This window comes from Scatophagus argus, chromosome 10, assembly GCF_020382885.2.
Source record: "Scatophagus argus isolate fScaArg1 chromosome 10, fScaArg1.pri, whole genome shotgun sequence".
NCBI lineage: Eukaryota > Metazoa > Chordata > Actinopteri > Scatophagidae > Scatophagus > Scatophagus argus.
In genome coordinates this window covers 23,572,645-23,591,066 of record NC_058502.1, presented here as the reverse complement: position 1 = coordinate 23,591,066, position 18,422 = coordinate 23,572,645, and the positions used below count along the sequence as shown (strand labels likewise).

Genomic DNA, 18,422 nt, shown 5'->3' with positions numbered 1-18,422 from the left:
ATCAGGTTCAACAGTTTTTATGAAGGGTCCCATAGAGTTAAATGACCAAAATCTTCAGTCCACAGAGAGTAAGTTAAAAAGTAAAAATAATATGTAACATGTATGTATGCATGAATCAGTGCCTAGTTAATACCTGAGAGAATGTCAGAGAGGTCAATCTCATCTGACTGGACTCCAATGCTGCTGCTGAAAGCATTTTTACAGGAGGAACCACTGATTTCCAGGTCAAAGAGCACTGGGTCAAATGGAGAGCTGTACAAGCCATATCTGCAAAGAAGTGGACAAAAGATTGGAGAGAAAAATTTAGGCAGAAACACCAAAAAAGTAAGGACTCTACTAACAGAGAATACCAAACAGTATAAATTAGTGTTACTTCAGCAGTAGTTGAAACCATTTGCATCTACTAAATGTAAGTATCAGAATAAAATGGCATTTGTGCAGCCTGCAGAGGTCTAACCCAACTCATGTTTTGAATAACTGAATAAGTACCTGGTCTGAAGCAATGCCTCCAGCGGGGTGAGTCGGTCCTGCAGCTGGCGAGAGATAGCGGTGAGGAGGGAGGCACAGGCAGTACTGCAGCCTGCAAGATCCTCTTCCTTCACATAGTTCAGCAATACAAAATACCAGAACACAGAGCCTAAAACCAGACAGGACAGTCAGTGAGAGAAAATAAATAATGGAGAGAAACAAGGGAAAGGTGCTGTATGTTGTTCAGTTACTTACCACCTGTTGCTGCTGCAGGCAAGTAAGGCATATTGTCAAGCAGAGCTTTCAGAAGACTCACACCAAAACCCTGTTGACCTGGGTCCCCTTTGCCATTGCTACAGTGAGAAATCCAAGAGGATGTTCGTTATTATTTCCATATAAACTGATCAAGAAAGAACCACAACTTCATCAGTGCACAAATCTGTAGTGGCTTGGCTACATGGCTTATGCTTCTGTTTTCACTGTATTCTCCTTGTTGGGAAGTTCCTGAAGCTACATTTTAATACTGCTCAGGAATGTATGTATGTTTTGCTACATTGTTGCTACAGTTTTGGGGATTTGTGTTTATCATTATTCAGAATTCCCAGTCCCAAGGCAGAGTTGGCATGTTCATAATCATGTAACATTTCAAGTGGTGACCTATTTTTGCCAACAAGATATTGGCCCTGTTACACTATAGTACAATTAGTGCTGCTCATTTAAGGAAAACAAAAATCATAATGATGATTATTTTGGTCAATACTGAAATTATTTTAACACGATTATTCACTGACTTTGGAAAGTTGCATTTATTGAACTTAAAAATCATCTGTTAACCATGACTTTCCTTGAACTTTGAAATGTCTCTTAATACTTTTCCCCACTGAACTTCCTGAATTCCTCCTAAAATAAATAATCTACAATATATATTCAAATGTATAAATCGTATAAAATAATAAAGACAAATGAAAAGATCAACAATTTAGTGGTCTTCTAACAGTCTCTAGAAAACACATCACAAATAAAATACAAATAAATAAAAACTAAAATAACTGGACCAATATAAATTTGCTCTCATATATTTGGTGCACTGCCACAACATACTGAAAGGTTCTCAAAATGCATTCAACATTTTGGCAAACTCTATTCAACAAACAGCAGTTAACCACTCAATCCAAAAATATAGGTAACACTTTACTTGACGAGTGAGTACATAACACATTCATAGCAGCTGTCATAAATTGCTCATAAAGCATTCATGACTGTTTCGTAAGACACTACACAACATTCATAGCCAACCTTTCATAAATGTGGAAGACAGCATGGTGATAACCTTTCCAAATAAAAGCCCAACGATCTCAAAGCAGCATTGCCGTTTTTGTTTTAAACCTGTTTCCTGATCATGTCACATCTGAGTCAATGGGCAAGTCCAGTGCCAAAGAGATGGCACACGGACAAGCATATAATTTTTATGTTTCGCAAAAATGTTTTTATGTTTCATAATGTAACCTTTGCAGGTAATTCTCATCTTTTGTTACCTTGCCTACACGTAAATGGGAATGTCCAACCGCTCCAGGGTCTACAAATACTGGTTAGCTCAATGTAGTTTACCTCCCAGTGTTAAACTCATAAGTGATTATGAATACTCCACAACTTGTATAGTACAGTGAAATTTGATGTAGACATCAAAAGATATTCATGAAATATTTACAAAGGCTAGAGAGGATTATTTTATTAGTATCCCTTATACGGAATACTGGATGTAATTTTAAAACCTTTTCCATATTAAAAATATTAATGATCAACACAACATTACACAAGAGTGTTTTATTTATTTTTTAAACAGCACACAACCATGTTTCCACCCAATTGTCAGGTTCTTTTAACAACAAAAACTGGGCAATAGACAACAAAATTGTAAAAAAATAAAAAAATAAAAGATAAACCATCACCCTCAGAACTAATTGTTGTGGAGGCGGTTGAGGTGGTGATATCCATTAGTCTTGGATCTGCAATAAATATGCAAAAATAATGTAAATAAACAAAGGCCATTACTCATTACAATACAGGCAATTCCATAGAAAGCAGGCCTTTCTGGTTTTGCAGTCCTTGCAGTTCTTGTCCCTTTTAAGGTCTTCAAAGGCCTACTGGAGCATCCTGACTTTTCCTTTTCAGCTTTAAACTGGAGCTTCAGCAAGGTGCCTGAAAAAGAAGGTCACACAACATTCTGCTTTCAACATGTTACAGATTATAACTCACGAAATGTATAACTGATTTTGAACCACAGTGGTATTCATAGTACATACAGTTACAAAATAGTAGTAGGCTAACAATACATGAGCTGTACAATATAAGTTCATCTGAAAAGATTAACTGCGCTTTGTTGGCAACTTAAAGCAAGAGTCTGGAGCACTTACAACCATAGCCCTGTTGTGTTCAAGCTCATCAAGTGCTGTCGTTAGAAGGAGGAACGAGAACAACCGTTACCGAGCTGACAAAAGTGTCAAATTTTACATGAGGGTCCCTTAGGGCCTCCTGAATGATTTTAGCCTAGAAGCCCAACTGAAATCCTGAATTCTTTTAACTGGTGTTGATAGTTGTTACCAAGTTTATACTGTATTATTGTTATATACCTTTTTCATCTTAAGAGAAACACTGACGGTAATGTTCTTTTAAGGCCACTGAATAATCTTAAAATAGAGTGCAAAGGAACAAACAACTCAAATGTCAAAACACCAGCCAACCTTTGTTGTCTTAACTTATGACTTGCTGTAAGTTCTTACAGTCATCAATCCGATATATTTATATTGTGTAATTACTTCCAAAGTTGGCTATATATGCATACATTTACTCTAACACTCACTATTAATGATAGTTGCCGGTTCACTACCTGCTGCATGTTGTACCATATTCTCTCATTCGTTATTTGTATTACTTTAAGATATTCAGACTATGAATAGGAGTGCAAAGGCATTGTTTACGTGCAATTGATGTGGTTTTTATTTTTCTTACTTATGTGCGTTCTTACAACACTGTGTATTAATATTTTAAAGAATAATTAGGAAAAAGGGAATCATAATAATTATAGGAATAAAGAGATGTTAGTTTCATTACAGTTTTGTTGGAAACCCTGAATCAAACCACAAGCCTGTGAGACTTTACTGCATCTTAAAAAAAAAAACAAGAAAATTTACATTACGATTAAGGTATATTGATTGCAAAACATGTGGATCTATGAACAAAATAGTAATGATCTACTTACATTCATCTTGAGGAGGTGGTAGACCTGGCAGCAGGGTACCTGCATCATTCCCCTCTTGAAGAACTTGGACCTGCCTCCTAGGTCGCCTTTTCATTTTCTAAAGCCGAAACAATGCGAAACAACATCCATTGCACGTAACAAAAATTGCAATTCCATTAAAAACAGGTTAATTTACTTCGCTAGTTCATAGCATTTGAGTATGTGTCTTACAAACTGTTGGATGGCCAAATTCCCTCCTGGAGAAATTCTCCCTTTCCCAGCTATGTATGTACCCATCTATCTATCTATCTTAGTGTTAACTAGCTTTGCCATGAACTCATTTAATTAATAATGCCACCTAACAAAACTTGCTAACTAATTAGCTTGCTAATTATCGAACAGTTAGGGCTAGTGACTAGTTGAGCTAATGTTAGCATGAATCCACACTAATGTTAAATATGAAAGCCACCAACTATAATTCAAAAGAATTTCGGAACCATTCAGGGTGTTACGATAACTTCCTACTTAAAATTTATCTTAAGGAATGCACTAGAAAGGGTAAATTGAGATAATGTCACCTACCACAGAAGCACGATCCAGCTCTGTCAAAGTCAGAGAGAAACCACGTCTGAAGCGTAGTGCAGACACATGCGCACAAGGCTATTGGTGGAACATTGCAACAGCGTGGCAATGACCAACTTAAAGTCAGAGATTATTAAAATAATAAAGAAGAACAGACAAAAAGACACTTTTAGATGGATGATGCATAGAGGACTGTTACTCGGAAGCGCTGCCAGGACTGCATGCAAGATATGACATTACAGTGGACAAATTCCCACAGTTGTCAGCGGTAAGACAGGCCTGTAACATGTCACAGACATGATAGTTACGTTTTAGTATTTATGTGGTATAAAGATACAGCTTACAGTGTTAACTAATCAACTGATAGTTCGATTATCCTAACACAGAAAGGCCCTCAAAGTGGAAAAGGTGCAGGTGCAGGACTGCAGGCTATTGACTTTGGATTTTTATTTATTAATTTATTTTGTAATCATTACCAAACCCTTAGGTCGCTATTTATGTGTTTAAAAAAGTAGGGCACCCCAAAAATTTCAGTGTTAACATATTTTGTTAACGTATTATGCATTATACATTGCTTTGGATAAAAACGTCTGTTTGCGCCACCCAAGTTCTTTGTTTGGTTGACCTTTGTGGCACGCTTATAACATGCAAAACTTGAGTGAAGGACTGCTCAACCATAAGTTTGGTGCACACAATTTAAATTTTCTTCAAGGAGACATGGTCTACTTGACCAGTCCATCACCTTTATCTTCAGCTTCCTCGGCAAGGCAGTTGTCATCTTCAAGGTGTGTTGAGGGTCATTATCGTGTTGCAAAAGTGCCATGCCATGCATGCGGCCCAGTTTCCGAAGAGAGGGGATCAAGCTCTGCTTGGAATTCATGTTTCCCTCTATGACAAAGTTCCATGCCATGCATGCGGCCCAGTTTCCGAAGAGAGGGGATCAAGCTCTGCTTGGAATTCATGTTTCCCTCTATGGCACTTATGCAGGCCAAGACCATGATGCTACCACCACCATGCTTGACTTTAGGCAAATGACAGATGTCTTGGTGCTTGGTGGTAAGCATCAAGAATCTTAACAATCTTAAGAATCTGCTTTATTTGGCAGTATATATATTTTTACATACACACACTGAATTTTTCCTCTGCATTTAATCCATCCTTGGTTGAACACACATGCAACACTCAGGAAATTACATGCAACGAAACACACACAGGAGCAGTGGGCGTCCATGTCAGGTGCCCAGAGAGAAAATTGGGGTTAAGTCCCTAGCTCAAGGGCAAGACAACTGTGTCATGTGTAAAGTCAAGCATGGTGTCATGGTCTGGAGCTGCATGAGTGCTGGAGGGAAACTTGAATTCCAAGCAGAGCATGATCCCCACTCTTTGGAAACTGGGTTGCACGCATGGCATGGCAGTTTTACAACACAATAATGACTCTAAACACATCAAAGATGACAACTGCCTTGCTGAGGAAGCTGAAGATAAAGGTGATGGACTGGCCAAGTATGTCTCTAGACCTAAACCCATTTGAGCACCTATAAACAAAATATTTGCAAAAATTTGAGGGGTGTACTCAATTCTGTGAGATATATAGGCAGTGCCTTAACATAGGCTATTCTTTAAACAAGGATACAAAGTGGGGGGTTTGGGCAAAAAGTGCTAAAATCCATGGAAATGGGGAGGGCTTTCTGATGATGGGCATAGGTAAAGGGCAGAGCTGTGGGGGACGGGGGACGGGGAGGGCAAATGAGGGAGTTTGAGAAACTGGAAGTATCTTCCCTTCTATTGAAATTATTGATGTACACAACAATACATTACTTCTTGGAGCTCTTGTCTCTCTTTGCAGTACAATCAAGGTAGAAGGGGGAACACGTAGAGAAGAGAGCGACAGTGGGTATTTGGAATGTTTGAAGTTGGTGCCAGTTCCCGTAAACCTGTGTTAAGATTGGTCCAGAATCGGTCTAGAGATGTACTGTGTAATTTGATAAGAAAGCATGTCAGATATGGTAGCCATATTGTCACTGATGAATGGCGAGCATACAGGGGACATTTGAAGAGGATAGGCTACAGACACTACTCCGTTTGTCACAAGCAGACTTTTGCGGACTCTCGCACATTTGCACATACACAACACATAGAAAGAGCCAGGCAATCTTATAAAGTTGAGGTTTGGCAACACAGAGGAAGCCCCACTGCCCAGATGCTCAAAATGCACTTGAAAATGATTGAGTGGAAATTCTGGCTCTGTGAAACTCACAGACACCATGTGTTGGGTAGATTGCTCCATGATATAGTGGACTCAAACTGTTGAACTATGAATTTCAGCTTGAGAGGGTCAAGGTCTTGTCAGGCAAATGGCACAAATATTTCCTTTATTTTATGTAATTATTCTGTATTATTATTTAGATGTGTTGAAGAGAAACAATGTATATGATAGGGTTGTGATCTGGTGTCATTTTGATAATGGATGTGTTGCTATGTATGTATGAATTCTGTATTGGAATTAATTCACGGAAAGACAATAAAAATAAATTATAATTAGATACACTCTAATGGGGGCAGCCGTGGCCTAGAGGTTGGAGAAGCGGCTTGTGATCGGAGGGTCACCGGTTCGATTCCCCCACCGGACGGGCAGGAAAAATTTGGGTGTGGTGGAGTGATTAATGCGAAAAATGCCCCCCCCCCCCTTCATTAGCCGGCTGATGTGCCCTTGAGCAAGGCACTTAACCCCCCAATATGCTCCCCGGGCGCTTGATGCTGCCCACTGCTCCTGTGTGTGTTTCACTGCATGTAATTTGCCAGGTGTTGCATGTGTGTGTTCAACTAAGGATGGGATAAATGCAGTAGTCAAATTCAGTAGGTGTATGTAAAAATATATATACTGCCAATAAAGTTGATTCTCTAATGTACTTTTTTGACTAATTAAAAATGATTCATCTTTTGTGTTGTTGAACATGTTGGGGTGAGAAATGAGAAGTACTTTCACTTTGTTTGAGAAACGCTGGAATGCAACGCATCCTACACTCAGACACGAGAGGGCGGGCCAACAACAACAACAAGATAAATCATTCAAGTTACCAACAGAACTTAACCATGCATATTTTAGCAGCTAGAATATAGCTAACGTAAAACGGTACTATGGCTAGCATAGCTGTAGCTACGGTCATCTTAGCCAGCCACCAGACTCTAACTAGCTATGATAACATAGATTTAAAACTGAATGAAGAGAGACAACAACACTGAAGTTAGCTATGGTTTAATTTCTTAGTTAGCATTAAAGTTAGCTACGGTTTTATTCATACCATAGTTTTATAATGGGTGTTGATTTTCTTAACCTACTGAACTAGTGTAATCACATCCAAACGAGATCGTCATCCACTAGCTAGTTACAAGCATGAGTTCAAACAGACCCTGTATTTTGTGGTATCTATATATATATAGATAGATATAAAACCAATGCCAATGCCAACCCCTAAACCTTCTCTCTCAAAATAATCATGCTTCTCAATTTATCTAAATATCATAATATGTATTGTTATCATTGGTAGTAGTTGTGGTATTTTGCCTACAACTCCATGTGTGTTAGAGCAGTGTTTCACAACCTTTTTTGAGCTACGGCACATATTTTATATTAGAAAGATCGCGTGGCGTGGCGTGCCGCTGGGCAAAAATGTTTGGATCAGTTGGCCGTTCCGCCCGACACCGCACGCGGCATGCCCAGAGTGCCGATCAGCTGAAGCGAGATGGCCCCCCACAGCACAGGGGTTGGGAATCACTGGTGTAGCATGTACATGTCATACCATATCATGATATCACAGTGATTCTTTAGCTATCAAACTAAAACTGTGTTCTGATTAAAAGATCTGTTTTTGCATTCATTGGTATCAAAAAAATGTCTTGTTTGAAAGACTTTCATGCTATGCATGAAATTGCAAAGCTGCGTTGTCAACTTGACAGCATGAAGTTCAAAATACAACTGTTGGAGGAAAAATTTATCTATCTATTTATCTGCTGACAAAGAATTGCTCCAAAGGTTGAGGTAAGTAAGTACTGAATGTGCGAACATTCTTTATCAGTAAAGGTATCAAAATTGGGCTATTTACACAAAATTTTGAAAAACCATTGGTATTAACTCAGTAAATCAACATGGACATACATCACATTCAGATGTCAATGTTCCAATTGGATATACTTTTACTGAAAGAAATTGACATGTTCAATACTTACTTTCCCTGATCTACTGTTGACTTGTGAGAGTTTAATGCACACTAAAATGCAGTGAACCCTGAGCACAAAACTTAATTTAAAGTTAGACAAGCATCTCAGCCTAATTTTCTCAGACAATTACAATCTGAGATTGAGTTTGGTCTGGACACCTAGCCATCACCTTCCATTTCTCTGAGACGGGATCAAAAAACGTAGATTAAAATGCCTCTGTTGGTGTTTTTTGATTTCAGTTTCTCTAGTTAAGCTCGCCTCCATCATGTTAGGGGTAAAAGCCTGTTTTTGATTGGTTCCCTATCTCGGACAAGCAAAAGGAAGTGCAAATAGGTCTGGTGTGCCATACAGAACTGCAGAGTGAAATCAACTCACTTGCAGATCAGGATGGTTATTTTTAGGCTTATTCTGTCCAGAAAGTGCAGTAAGTCTGTTTCGTAGTAATTAAGTCTTTCTTTTTTTGTAGTACTGACAACTAACGGAATTTTGCAGCGCTATCGCAGGGCTCAGAAGAATTTTCAGGAAATTGGCTAGATGAAGAGGGCATTCACAACCATTGCAGTGGACCGCAAAACAATTGCCAGAACGTCACCATTAGCCAAACTACACTTAGTCTGCTCAAAAGCTTTCAAAGCTGTGGCTGCATGGGAGCCTGACAAGGAGAAGATGTCAGAGGTCACCCAGCGCTGTCGGGCAGCGATTACTCCCAATTTGAAAGGGGAAGCTGTTGCCCACTGCGCATGCAGACAAGTAACATGTGTCCAGGTTTCTGCGTTTTGGGCAGTTTTAGTTAATAATGTGTTTTGGGACGTACTGCAGAAACTCATTTCAAATATGATGTCAAAAGAGTCAGTTTAATTTCCAGTGTAATCCCCAGGTTTTTCAGTTTGGGTCAGTTTTGAACAATTTCCTTTTTGCAGAAATTCCTTTAACTTTTGTTGCTAAAAGAACCTGACAATTGGGTAGAAACATGATTGTGTGTTGTTTAAAAAATAAATAAAACACTCTTGTGCAATGTTATGTGTTAATCATTAATATTTTTAATATGGAAAAGGTTTTAAAATTGCATCCATTATTGTCTATGTCTATGTCAAATGTCACTTTACTATACAAGTTGTGGAGTATGTTTGTCCATTTTCTGTCTGTTTGGTACTGGACTTGCCCATTGACTCAGATGTGACATGATCAGAAAACAGATTTAAAACAAAAACGGCAATGTTGCTTTGAGATCGTTGGACTTTTATTTTTAAAGGTTATCGCCATTCTGTCTTCCACATTTATGAAAGTTGTTTTGTGAGCAGGGAGCTGCTCTAATCATCCCTGAAAGGTTTTTAGCCAGAGATACTAGCCTGTTTATATGAACTGGTTTCAGACATGAGCCCAAGCAGGAGGCCATATGTCTGTGGTGGTGTCAGCATACTCTGTTTATGACATTTCATTAGCCGCTTTAGCACAGTATTGTTTGCACATAGCAGGCCTTCCAAAATCTTTGCTCATGCTGATTTTATAAATACCACCACTGATATAACAGACAGGACTTGCTTCACTAACAGTATAGACTGAGCAAGTGTAGGCTCCAGGAGGGGTGAAAGTATGCATACACGTGTAATTCAGAACACAAGAACACAACACAAATTAATAGTTTTTCTCAGTTGCACAATTTTTGTCATTGTTGGGAACTGAAACTGAAATCAAAACTCAATCAGTTGCACAGCCCAAATCAAATTTTATTTTCTCTTGAAGGGAAATAAAGGGCTCAGAAAAGCAATGTGTTCCCAACAAGATTCTTTACCATGATGAGGATTGGCTATCAGTGCACCATTCTGTCTGAGGGACACAACCAGGTCTGAAGAGCTGGTGTGGTGCCGCATGTACATATATAAAAAATTCTCTAGCACCATATCATTGTCACACTGTACTCAACATTTACAACCTTGGGTGCTAATGTCATCATAGTTATGGCGTTGCCTTTTCAGTGACATACTGTACATCCAAAATGTTCTGGTGTGTCAAGACAATATAAATCAACCATGTTTCTTACCTGATACAAAGTGCAAGAAAGCGAGCACATTTGTGGGCTATGCTCCGACCAGCCTCAAAGAAACACTTCCGCACAATGTCTGTTAGCCTTGTCCGGGTTTTCATCAGCAGACCCGTCTTTCCTTCTCTTAAACTACAAAGAAGCCACAATATATATCACTTATATATATATATATCTTATATACTTATACATACACTTATATATATCTTCAAAAAATGTCAAAGTGGAAGTAATGTGCGACCAAGTTGTGCTAGATGATACTATCTGATTTGCTGGGCTGCAACCTCAAGTCCTACCTCCAGGATCCATTAGAGAGAACCCCAGCCAGCCAGCAGAGAATGTCTAGGATGAGGCTTTGGTCGTGCTCAGTTGTTGGGGTTTCCTCTGTCCGCTGACACAGCGCATCCAGTAGTTTTTCATGGAAGTCTAGGAATTGTAACATAGCAAAGCGCTGGACCCTGGAAAGCAAAGAAGATCAAAAGGATAGATAAGAATAAGAAGTAGATCAGAAAAGACATTTTAAAGTTAACTTCTGCAACATGTACAGTAGGGATAAAAACGATTTAAGCAGACACTGTCAAATGACTGAATAAGGGTTACTATTAACACTAATCTGACCACTTCTATTAGATGTGTTTCCTGTTGCCTTTGTACTTTTACTGTTTAGTGTAAACAGAGTTTGTCTAATGCTTCATTCCAACAGTGACCTGACCTTTCTTTGGGTATTGATGTCTTCTTAAACCTTCTGATTGTGACTGAAACTTCTTGCAGCAGGTCACAGCCTCGCAGGTTTTCAACTTTCTTTGAGGGCGCTGGGCTATCTGTTTTCACTGCAGAGCCCTTTTCCTACACACACACACATTAAGAAAAAAAACACAGATCAGCGAATGCGACAGTGAGAAAGATGTTTCATCGCATCTCATCTGGTACACAAAGCATTGTTCATAATGTTGCATGCAATCTGCATACAACTGACAAAGTACTTTGTCCAAAACACAGTTTTACACTTTGCGGCTCCTTTCATCTGTCTGTGCTCTATCGGTGACGAAGGAAGGTTTTCCTCGCCACTTTCCTCGAGTGCTTGCTCATGAGGGTTTTTTTGGGTCCCTCTGTACTAATAACTACATTTAAGAGTTTGGTCTAGACCTGTTCTATTGGAAGGTGTCATGAGACAACTTTGTTGTCATTTGGCACGATGTAAATAACCTAATATGGAATATATGGAATATACACATATATATATATGCATGTGAAAAACATAGTTTTTTCAGTGATAATGAAATGGCAGTCGTGGATCAGCGGTTAGGGTGTCGGACCCGTAACCGGTGGATCGCTGGTTCGATTCCCCGTACCGGTGTCCATGGCTGAGGTACCCTTGAGCAAGGTACCTAACCACCACTGCTCCCCGGGCGCTGCACGCGGTCGCCCACTACCCCGGGTTTGCTGTGTGTGTGTGTGCACGTCACTTGGGTGGGTTAAATGCAGAGCACGAATTTCGTTGGAGTGAGTTCCCTCCAATGACAAAATATGTCACTTTCATCTTTCATCTTAAATTTTAACCACTAAAACTCTGACTCATATCAGAGTCCCAGTATCTATAAATATATAAGAACTACTTCAATATTCATCTGAAAAAATATTAAACCTATATTTTCAAAAAGGTGAGATGCTGTGAATTTGCACCTTGGAGGTCTGAGTCCTCTGCAGCAGGGTAGACAAAGAGTGGGCTTTAGAACCCTGAGGCTTGGCACTGGGCATTCTTAACACAGGTCGGGGGCTCTCATCCATACCCCTGTCACTCACAGCTTTGATGTGAACTAGGAAGGAGCGGTACTTCCCTCCTGCCATGCCTTCAGTGGAAAGAGGAAAAAAACAACTGAAAAACACAGACAATTTCACAACTGCATGGTTGATTTTCAATAATATCTTGTAGCACAAAAACCCTGTCAGGGATCGGTGTGTGACTTCACAGAAACAGGGAAATGTGAGATTTACTGTTTACCTTTGACCAACTTGGGGCTGGTGAGGCTGAGCATGCCTGCATGGCCAGAGAGGTCCAGCCCACTGGCCAGCCACACTGGACCACAAAGGATGTCCTCTTTATGGTCCTCCAGGAATGGGCACAGCACGGAGCCTACAATAAACATGGGTCACTATTTTATTGAGAGGAGGTGATACTCATATTTCAAGTTTCAGAAGTAGAACAACATCCTTCTGCCCTAAAGGATAAGTAGAAGTTGTAACTTTATGAAATATAAGCTGGCAGCCAGAACAGTCCACGATAAACCTGAAACTAGATGCATGTACTGTCACCTTATTACAATAAAAGTGTTTTCTCAACACTTTTACACTTTTATAGGTACACAAACATAGATACAGAAAGAAAGTTTTTGTCTTCTCTGGGCATTTCAAGTTCTTTGGGCATTTGATTGTCTTAGTATCAACACTCATAGAGGGAAATGTCATTTTGCTGGCAGTCATGTGCTTACTGATGAGGAAGTGTTTGAGATTTGTGATTATTAGAAAAACTGTATGAACTCAAAATGAAGGAAAACTAATCTCAAACCAAACTGGTTATACTCTTTACCTGATGTCTCCTCTACGTCCATAAACTGGATGTCTTCTGTGAAGTCATGCAGCAGAGGCTGGCCATTCCTCTCCCCGTTGACATGGAGGACACTGGAAAGAGGGAAAGAGATCTGTCTGTCCACTGCTGTCTCTGTTAAGGACATGAGAAGAAAGATTCAGAAACGGATAGAGCTTCCATATCCCCAGCCTTCAAATTTGCTTTAGTTGATACTGGAAAGAGAAAAAGAAAACCTTGGAACACCAAACTTTAAAAATGATCAATTAACCTGGATCTATGTGTACAGTACTGTACAGTGAACATAAAGAATATATCTCAAAGCAATGTCCTCACCGCTGACTTTGCCCAGTCCGGGTGCTTTGTTCTTCAGTAAAGTGACCTGGATCTGAGGAATGTTGACGATGTTGGCATTCAGGACAAACTTGAAGTCCACATGACCCACCATGCAGGCCTTGGGCAGCACCAGCTCAAACACATGTTCATCCCAGCTGGAGCTGTGCAACAAACATGGGTGGACAACTGCTTAGACATTCAGCTAAAGCAATGTGAAGCAATAACAGGAGGAGGCCCTCCTTTCCTTTCCATCACAATATGTCTGCCTAAGTGCCGTGAACTCCAAAACTGCTATAGGGCTGCTGCACTGCAAGCTCTGACCACTCTGATGGAATGCATATGTGTAGGGTACTGTATGTATGTGTAACAAGAAGGAATATGAGAAAAGACAATTTTCAATTGACTTATGTACACTAATAACTAATAATAAGGTGTAATTTTACAGCCATCCAAATGTTTGCTTTTAAAGCTATCAGTCCAATTGATTCAAAAGGGATTTGTCCTCTAATAAATACATAAGATTTTGGATCTCCCACAAAATTTCCATAAATTAGGAAAATAAAGATGTACCTATTATTAAGATCATTAAGGGAGACCATGAAAAGATGAACAGAGGTTTCTGTTCTGTCTATGAAGCCTATATACAATCCATGACGTAGGCATTCATAGTGTATTATAATTAGGGCTGGCACTGCGTTAACATGTTATTATCACGTATGCGTTAACACAATAATTAGTTAATATTGACAATTATTCAGTCAATATAATTTGGCTTTTTTGACATAGAAATTCATACAAAAAAACTCTTGAATGTCAAAATGAAAACAGATTTCTACAAAGTAATGTGAATTAATTAAAAATACAGAATGTAAAAGAGGTATTTCTACGCTTAAAACGTCCCAAGTTTATAATAAGGACCAGCCTAGGCTGGCCCCTAGTTATGCTGCTATAAGCTTAGACTGGATCTCCCATGATGCACTGAGCTTCTTTCTCCTCCTATAACTCTTCTTTCATATACATTCACGTCCTATTAATGCATATCACTAACATCTTCTTGGCCACAGTCTTTGTGCTTTCTCGTCTCTCAAAGTTTGTGTTTGGACCTCCTGCTGTTGTCCTTCTTGACACTGACTACTATTATTACAACTTAGTCATATTTCTACATTACTGGTATTACTACTACTATTACTATCAAGTAGTATTATTTTTCTAATATTGTTATATGTTATGATATTAATTGTTCCAATACTGTTATTACTGCTGTTGCTATGCATGTCTGTCTGTGTACCTCATATCTCTCTCTGTCTCACAACCCAACCAATAAAGGTAGATGGTCGCCCACCTAGAGGCGGGGACTGCTTTCAAGGTTTCTGCCTTCTAACAGGATGGTTTTCCTCGCCACTGTCACCAATGGCCTGCTAATGTGGGTCTTACTGGGTCTCTCTCTGTCCTAAAAAAGGACTTTCGTTGTGATTTGGCGCTATATAAATAAATTGAATTGAACTGAACTAAAAGAATTGATTGCATAAATATTCACTCCCTTTGAAGTAACTGACCTAACTGAGCAGAGGTCCAGAAAAGTCTGGTAGTCTCACAATTAGTGAAATGGAGATAAGCTGACTGTGAATGCACCTCAAATGATTGTAGTATAAAGACACCTGTGTCTGGAAGTTGTATCTGTACTGTTTTAGGACTGTTGATTAAGTACATCAGAAAGCATTAAGTGTAAGCATAAATGAAGTCATAAAGCATAATACAGTGTTAATGCCCTCATAATGCACTACAGATGTGGTCTTGATAGAAAGGTTTACCAAAATGATTTCAAAATACTTTTATCCACTATTTTAGCAAGAAAACATCATGTGGCAATGACTGTGGGCAAACCCTCCAACAAAAGCTGATTGGACTGTAAATGTCAGTTGAATAAACTCTTAAGATGTAAATGACATATCGCATTGGAAGACCATCTTCCTAACCAAGTACCACGTTGACCACGTCAGCCCATTCTTTTTGCAACAAGAAGCTACCTATCACTCTGAAGCTTCCAGGTACGGGTGTGTTGGGCTGCATCTCCATGGTGTTGCTGGTGAAGGTGCTGTGGGTGGCGTCGCTGCTGTTGCTCTTGCTGCACCTCCACCCAGCATGGCGGCACTGTTGCTGAGAACCGGGGTGTCAATGTCTCAAAGCATGTAAGCTCCACTAGCAACATCAAGCTCTCTGTGGTCAGAGGCTGGTCAACCAGGAGGTCCACTCCTACAAAAAGGCAGGTTGTGGAATGTCAGATCAGCAGTATCACAGAGAGGCCAAATCACTGTGGACTGAAACATGAAATTCAGCTAATAACTGAGGATGTTTTGTGTTAGTTCTACCTGTGATCCCAGGACTAGAGGGGTTGGAAGAAGGCTTGGGCCCCTCAAGCATCAGTTCAGCCCCTTTAGAATGGGGGGCATCAATAAACATGTCTCCATCATCTATATCATCACACACACCTCCAATTTGAAGGAAATGAAGTTCTCCACCTTAAAATGAGAAAAACACTAAATGAAAACCTACAATTTTTTACAGCTTCTCATATTTTGACCCTTTTTCTTTCCCCTGCATCCAACACAATTTTACCCATCTTGTCCTAGAAACTTTTAAGCCAGACAGAATGTTTAGATTTAAAGAAACCACGGTTAAGACACTGGTTCATCCAAAACTGGAGTTTTAAGATCTATATTGATACTGACACTTCCATCAGGGAATGCCATAGCCATGAAGGGGTGTACTTAGTCAGCAGCCATGTTTAGATGGGTTTCATGTGTCAAAGAACAGGCAAATGAATGCCAGGATCAAAGTTTTCCCAAAAGAACATTGCAGTGTAAAAAGATGGTCAGTGTTATTCACGTCACCTAACAGTGGTTTTAAGGGGTTTGACTGATTGGTTTATCTTCTCCCTCTGTGGCATTGTTGCCAAAAAAGATGGCGACACACAGTAGTGCAGTGACTTCTTGCACTCCCGGGTTTAAGACCCCTTTTTTTACTTTTTGTGTCGGTCCTAAGGCCAACTATATATTATTATAACATATGTGTGTGTGTGCATATACGTATACATATATATACATGTATTTACATAGAAGAAGGGACAGTTCACCCACGACGACAACAATGACAAAAACAACAACAGCAGCGGCCTCGCTCCAACTCAGAGCCTTGCTGGGCAGACTGCAGCTCCTGAGAACACCGGACTGGCGTAGCAGAGCACGCCAGACAGAGGGCAAGAGGAAGTCCCTGTTCCTGTCCAATGTGCACTCTTTGGACAACAAGATAGGCCTACTTCCACTGAGGCTGGGGGTTTCACATGAAATGAGGAACTGCGCAGTGCTTTGGCTGACGGAAACATGGCTAAACGAGAGCATGCCGGACCCAGCCTTCCAGATCCACAGCCAGCTTCTCTTCCACGCGGGCCGTAACCAACTGTTGGGTTAAGGTGGATCTGGAGAACTATACATCTGCTGTCCACAGTTACATCCACAAGTGTGCAGAGGATGTCACCAGCACCAGGGACAGTAACCAACTACCCAAACCAGAAACCCGAGCTGAATGCGGAGGTCCGGTCTCTGCTGAAAGCCAGGGATGCTGCCCACACCAATACGCATACAGGAAAAACCGATCCACAGAGGATGCCATACCTTCTGTGGTCCACGCAGCTCTGAACCACTTAGACAACAAAGACTGCTCTTTGTGGATTTTACATTAGCTTTTAACACCATCATTCCACAGACACAGATCCACAAACTTAACACTCTTGGACTGAGCTCCACCCTCTGCAACTGGGTCCTGGACTTCCTGATGGACAGGCCGCAGTCTGTACAGATCCTGATCGTGAAGTTTGTGGACGATACAGCTGTGTTTGGACACATCGCCAACAACGACGAGTCCGACTACAGGCAGGAGGTGGAACACCTGGAGGGTTGGTGCAGAGAAAACAACCTCTGCATCAACGTGAATAAGAGCAAGGAAACAATCGTGGACTTCAGAAGGGGCAGACATCTCCCACTTCCTCCCCTGCACATCGGAGGGACAGTGGTGGAAGTGGTCTCCAGCTTCAGGTACCTGGGTGGCCACATAGTGGATGACTTCACCTGGAGCAGCAACACTTCCTGCCTGATCAGGAAGGCACACCAGTGCCTCTACTTCCTCAGGAGGCTGAGGCATGCCGGACTGGGGAGCTCAGTCCTGGCATCTTTTTACAGATGTGTAGTGGAGAGTGTCCTGTGCTCCTGCATCACTGTGTGGCACGGCAGCTGCTCTGCAGCAGAGAAGAAGGCTCTGCAGAGGGGGGTGAAAGCTGCACAGAAGACTATGTGACACGGCCTATCCACCACCACCACGGACCTCCAGATGCTGGAAAAGAGCCTCCTGCATCATGAAGGACCCCACCCCTCACACAAACTGTTTGTCCCTCTCCCCTCAGGCAGGAGGCTGTGCAGCATTAAGAGCAGAACCACCAAACTGAGGAACAGCTTCTTCCCAGAAGCTGTGAGACTGTTGAACTCTGGAGGTCCTCTGTAGCCCCTGTTGCTACCCCATATCCCCCCCCCCCCCCCCCCCCTTGCACACACACACATCACCCTCCCTCTCCCTTCCCTAACAACCACCCATGGAATATTACACAAATGCAGCTGTCTTGCACAGAACTTTGCACTGACTCTTGCACAATACACCACCTCAAACCCATTTGCACACCACCTCAAAGGACTGTACAGGACTGTTGTATATATTGTTGTCATTCCATTGCTTATATTGTCAATTCATTGCTTACACTTTATTGTACCTGTTTTTATATTTATAGTGTTGTTTTTATATTTATAGTTTTTGGGCTTATACCGGGACCAGGGAAATTAATTTCGTTCCACCTCATGTTTCTAACGTGTGAAATGACAATAAAGCTCCTTGAATATTGAAAACTATCA

The 18,422-nt window shown here is 40.7% G+C and overlaps 1 protein-coding gene across 6 annotated transcripts in view; it reads right to left on the bottom strand.

The window, feature by feature from the left end:
* The window catches only part of birc6 (baculoviral IAP repeat containing 6), a 132,621-nt gene that overhangs the window by 81,287 nt on the left and 32,912 nt on the right, over window positions 1-18,422 (bottom strand). For all 6 annotated transcript variants that reach the window (XM_046402032.1, XM_046402035.1, XM_046402036.1 and 3 more), the window contains exons 11-22: window positions 15,837-15,986; window positions 15,495-15,720; window positions 13,468-13,628; window positions 13,135-13,266; window positions 12,550-12,681; window positions 12,231-12,397; window positions 11,260-11,393; window positions 10,844-11,005; window positions 10,548-10,679; window positions 724-821; window positions 490-637; window positions 134-267 (exon numbers count right to left, since the gene is read on the bottom strand). In XM_046402032.1, coding sequence (XP_046257988.1) covers window positions 134-267; window positions 490-637; window positions 724-821; window positions 10,548-10,679; window positions 10,844-11,005; window positions 11,260-11,393; window positions 12,231-12,397; window positions 12,550-12,681; window positions 13,135-13,266; window positions 13,468-13,628; window positions 15,495-15,720; window positions 15,837-15,986 — 1,776 coding nt within the window. The remainder of the gene's footprint in view (window positions 1-133; window positions 268-489; window positions 638-723; window positions 822-10,547; window positions 10,680-10,843; window positions 11,006-11,259; window positions 11,394-12,230; window positions 12,398-12,549; window positions 12,682-13,134; window positions 13,267-13,467; window positions 13,629-15,494; window positions 15,721-15,836; window positions 15,987-18,422) is intronic.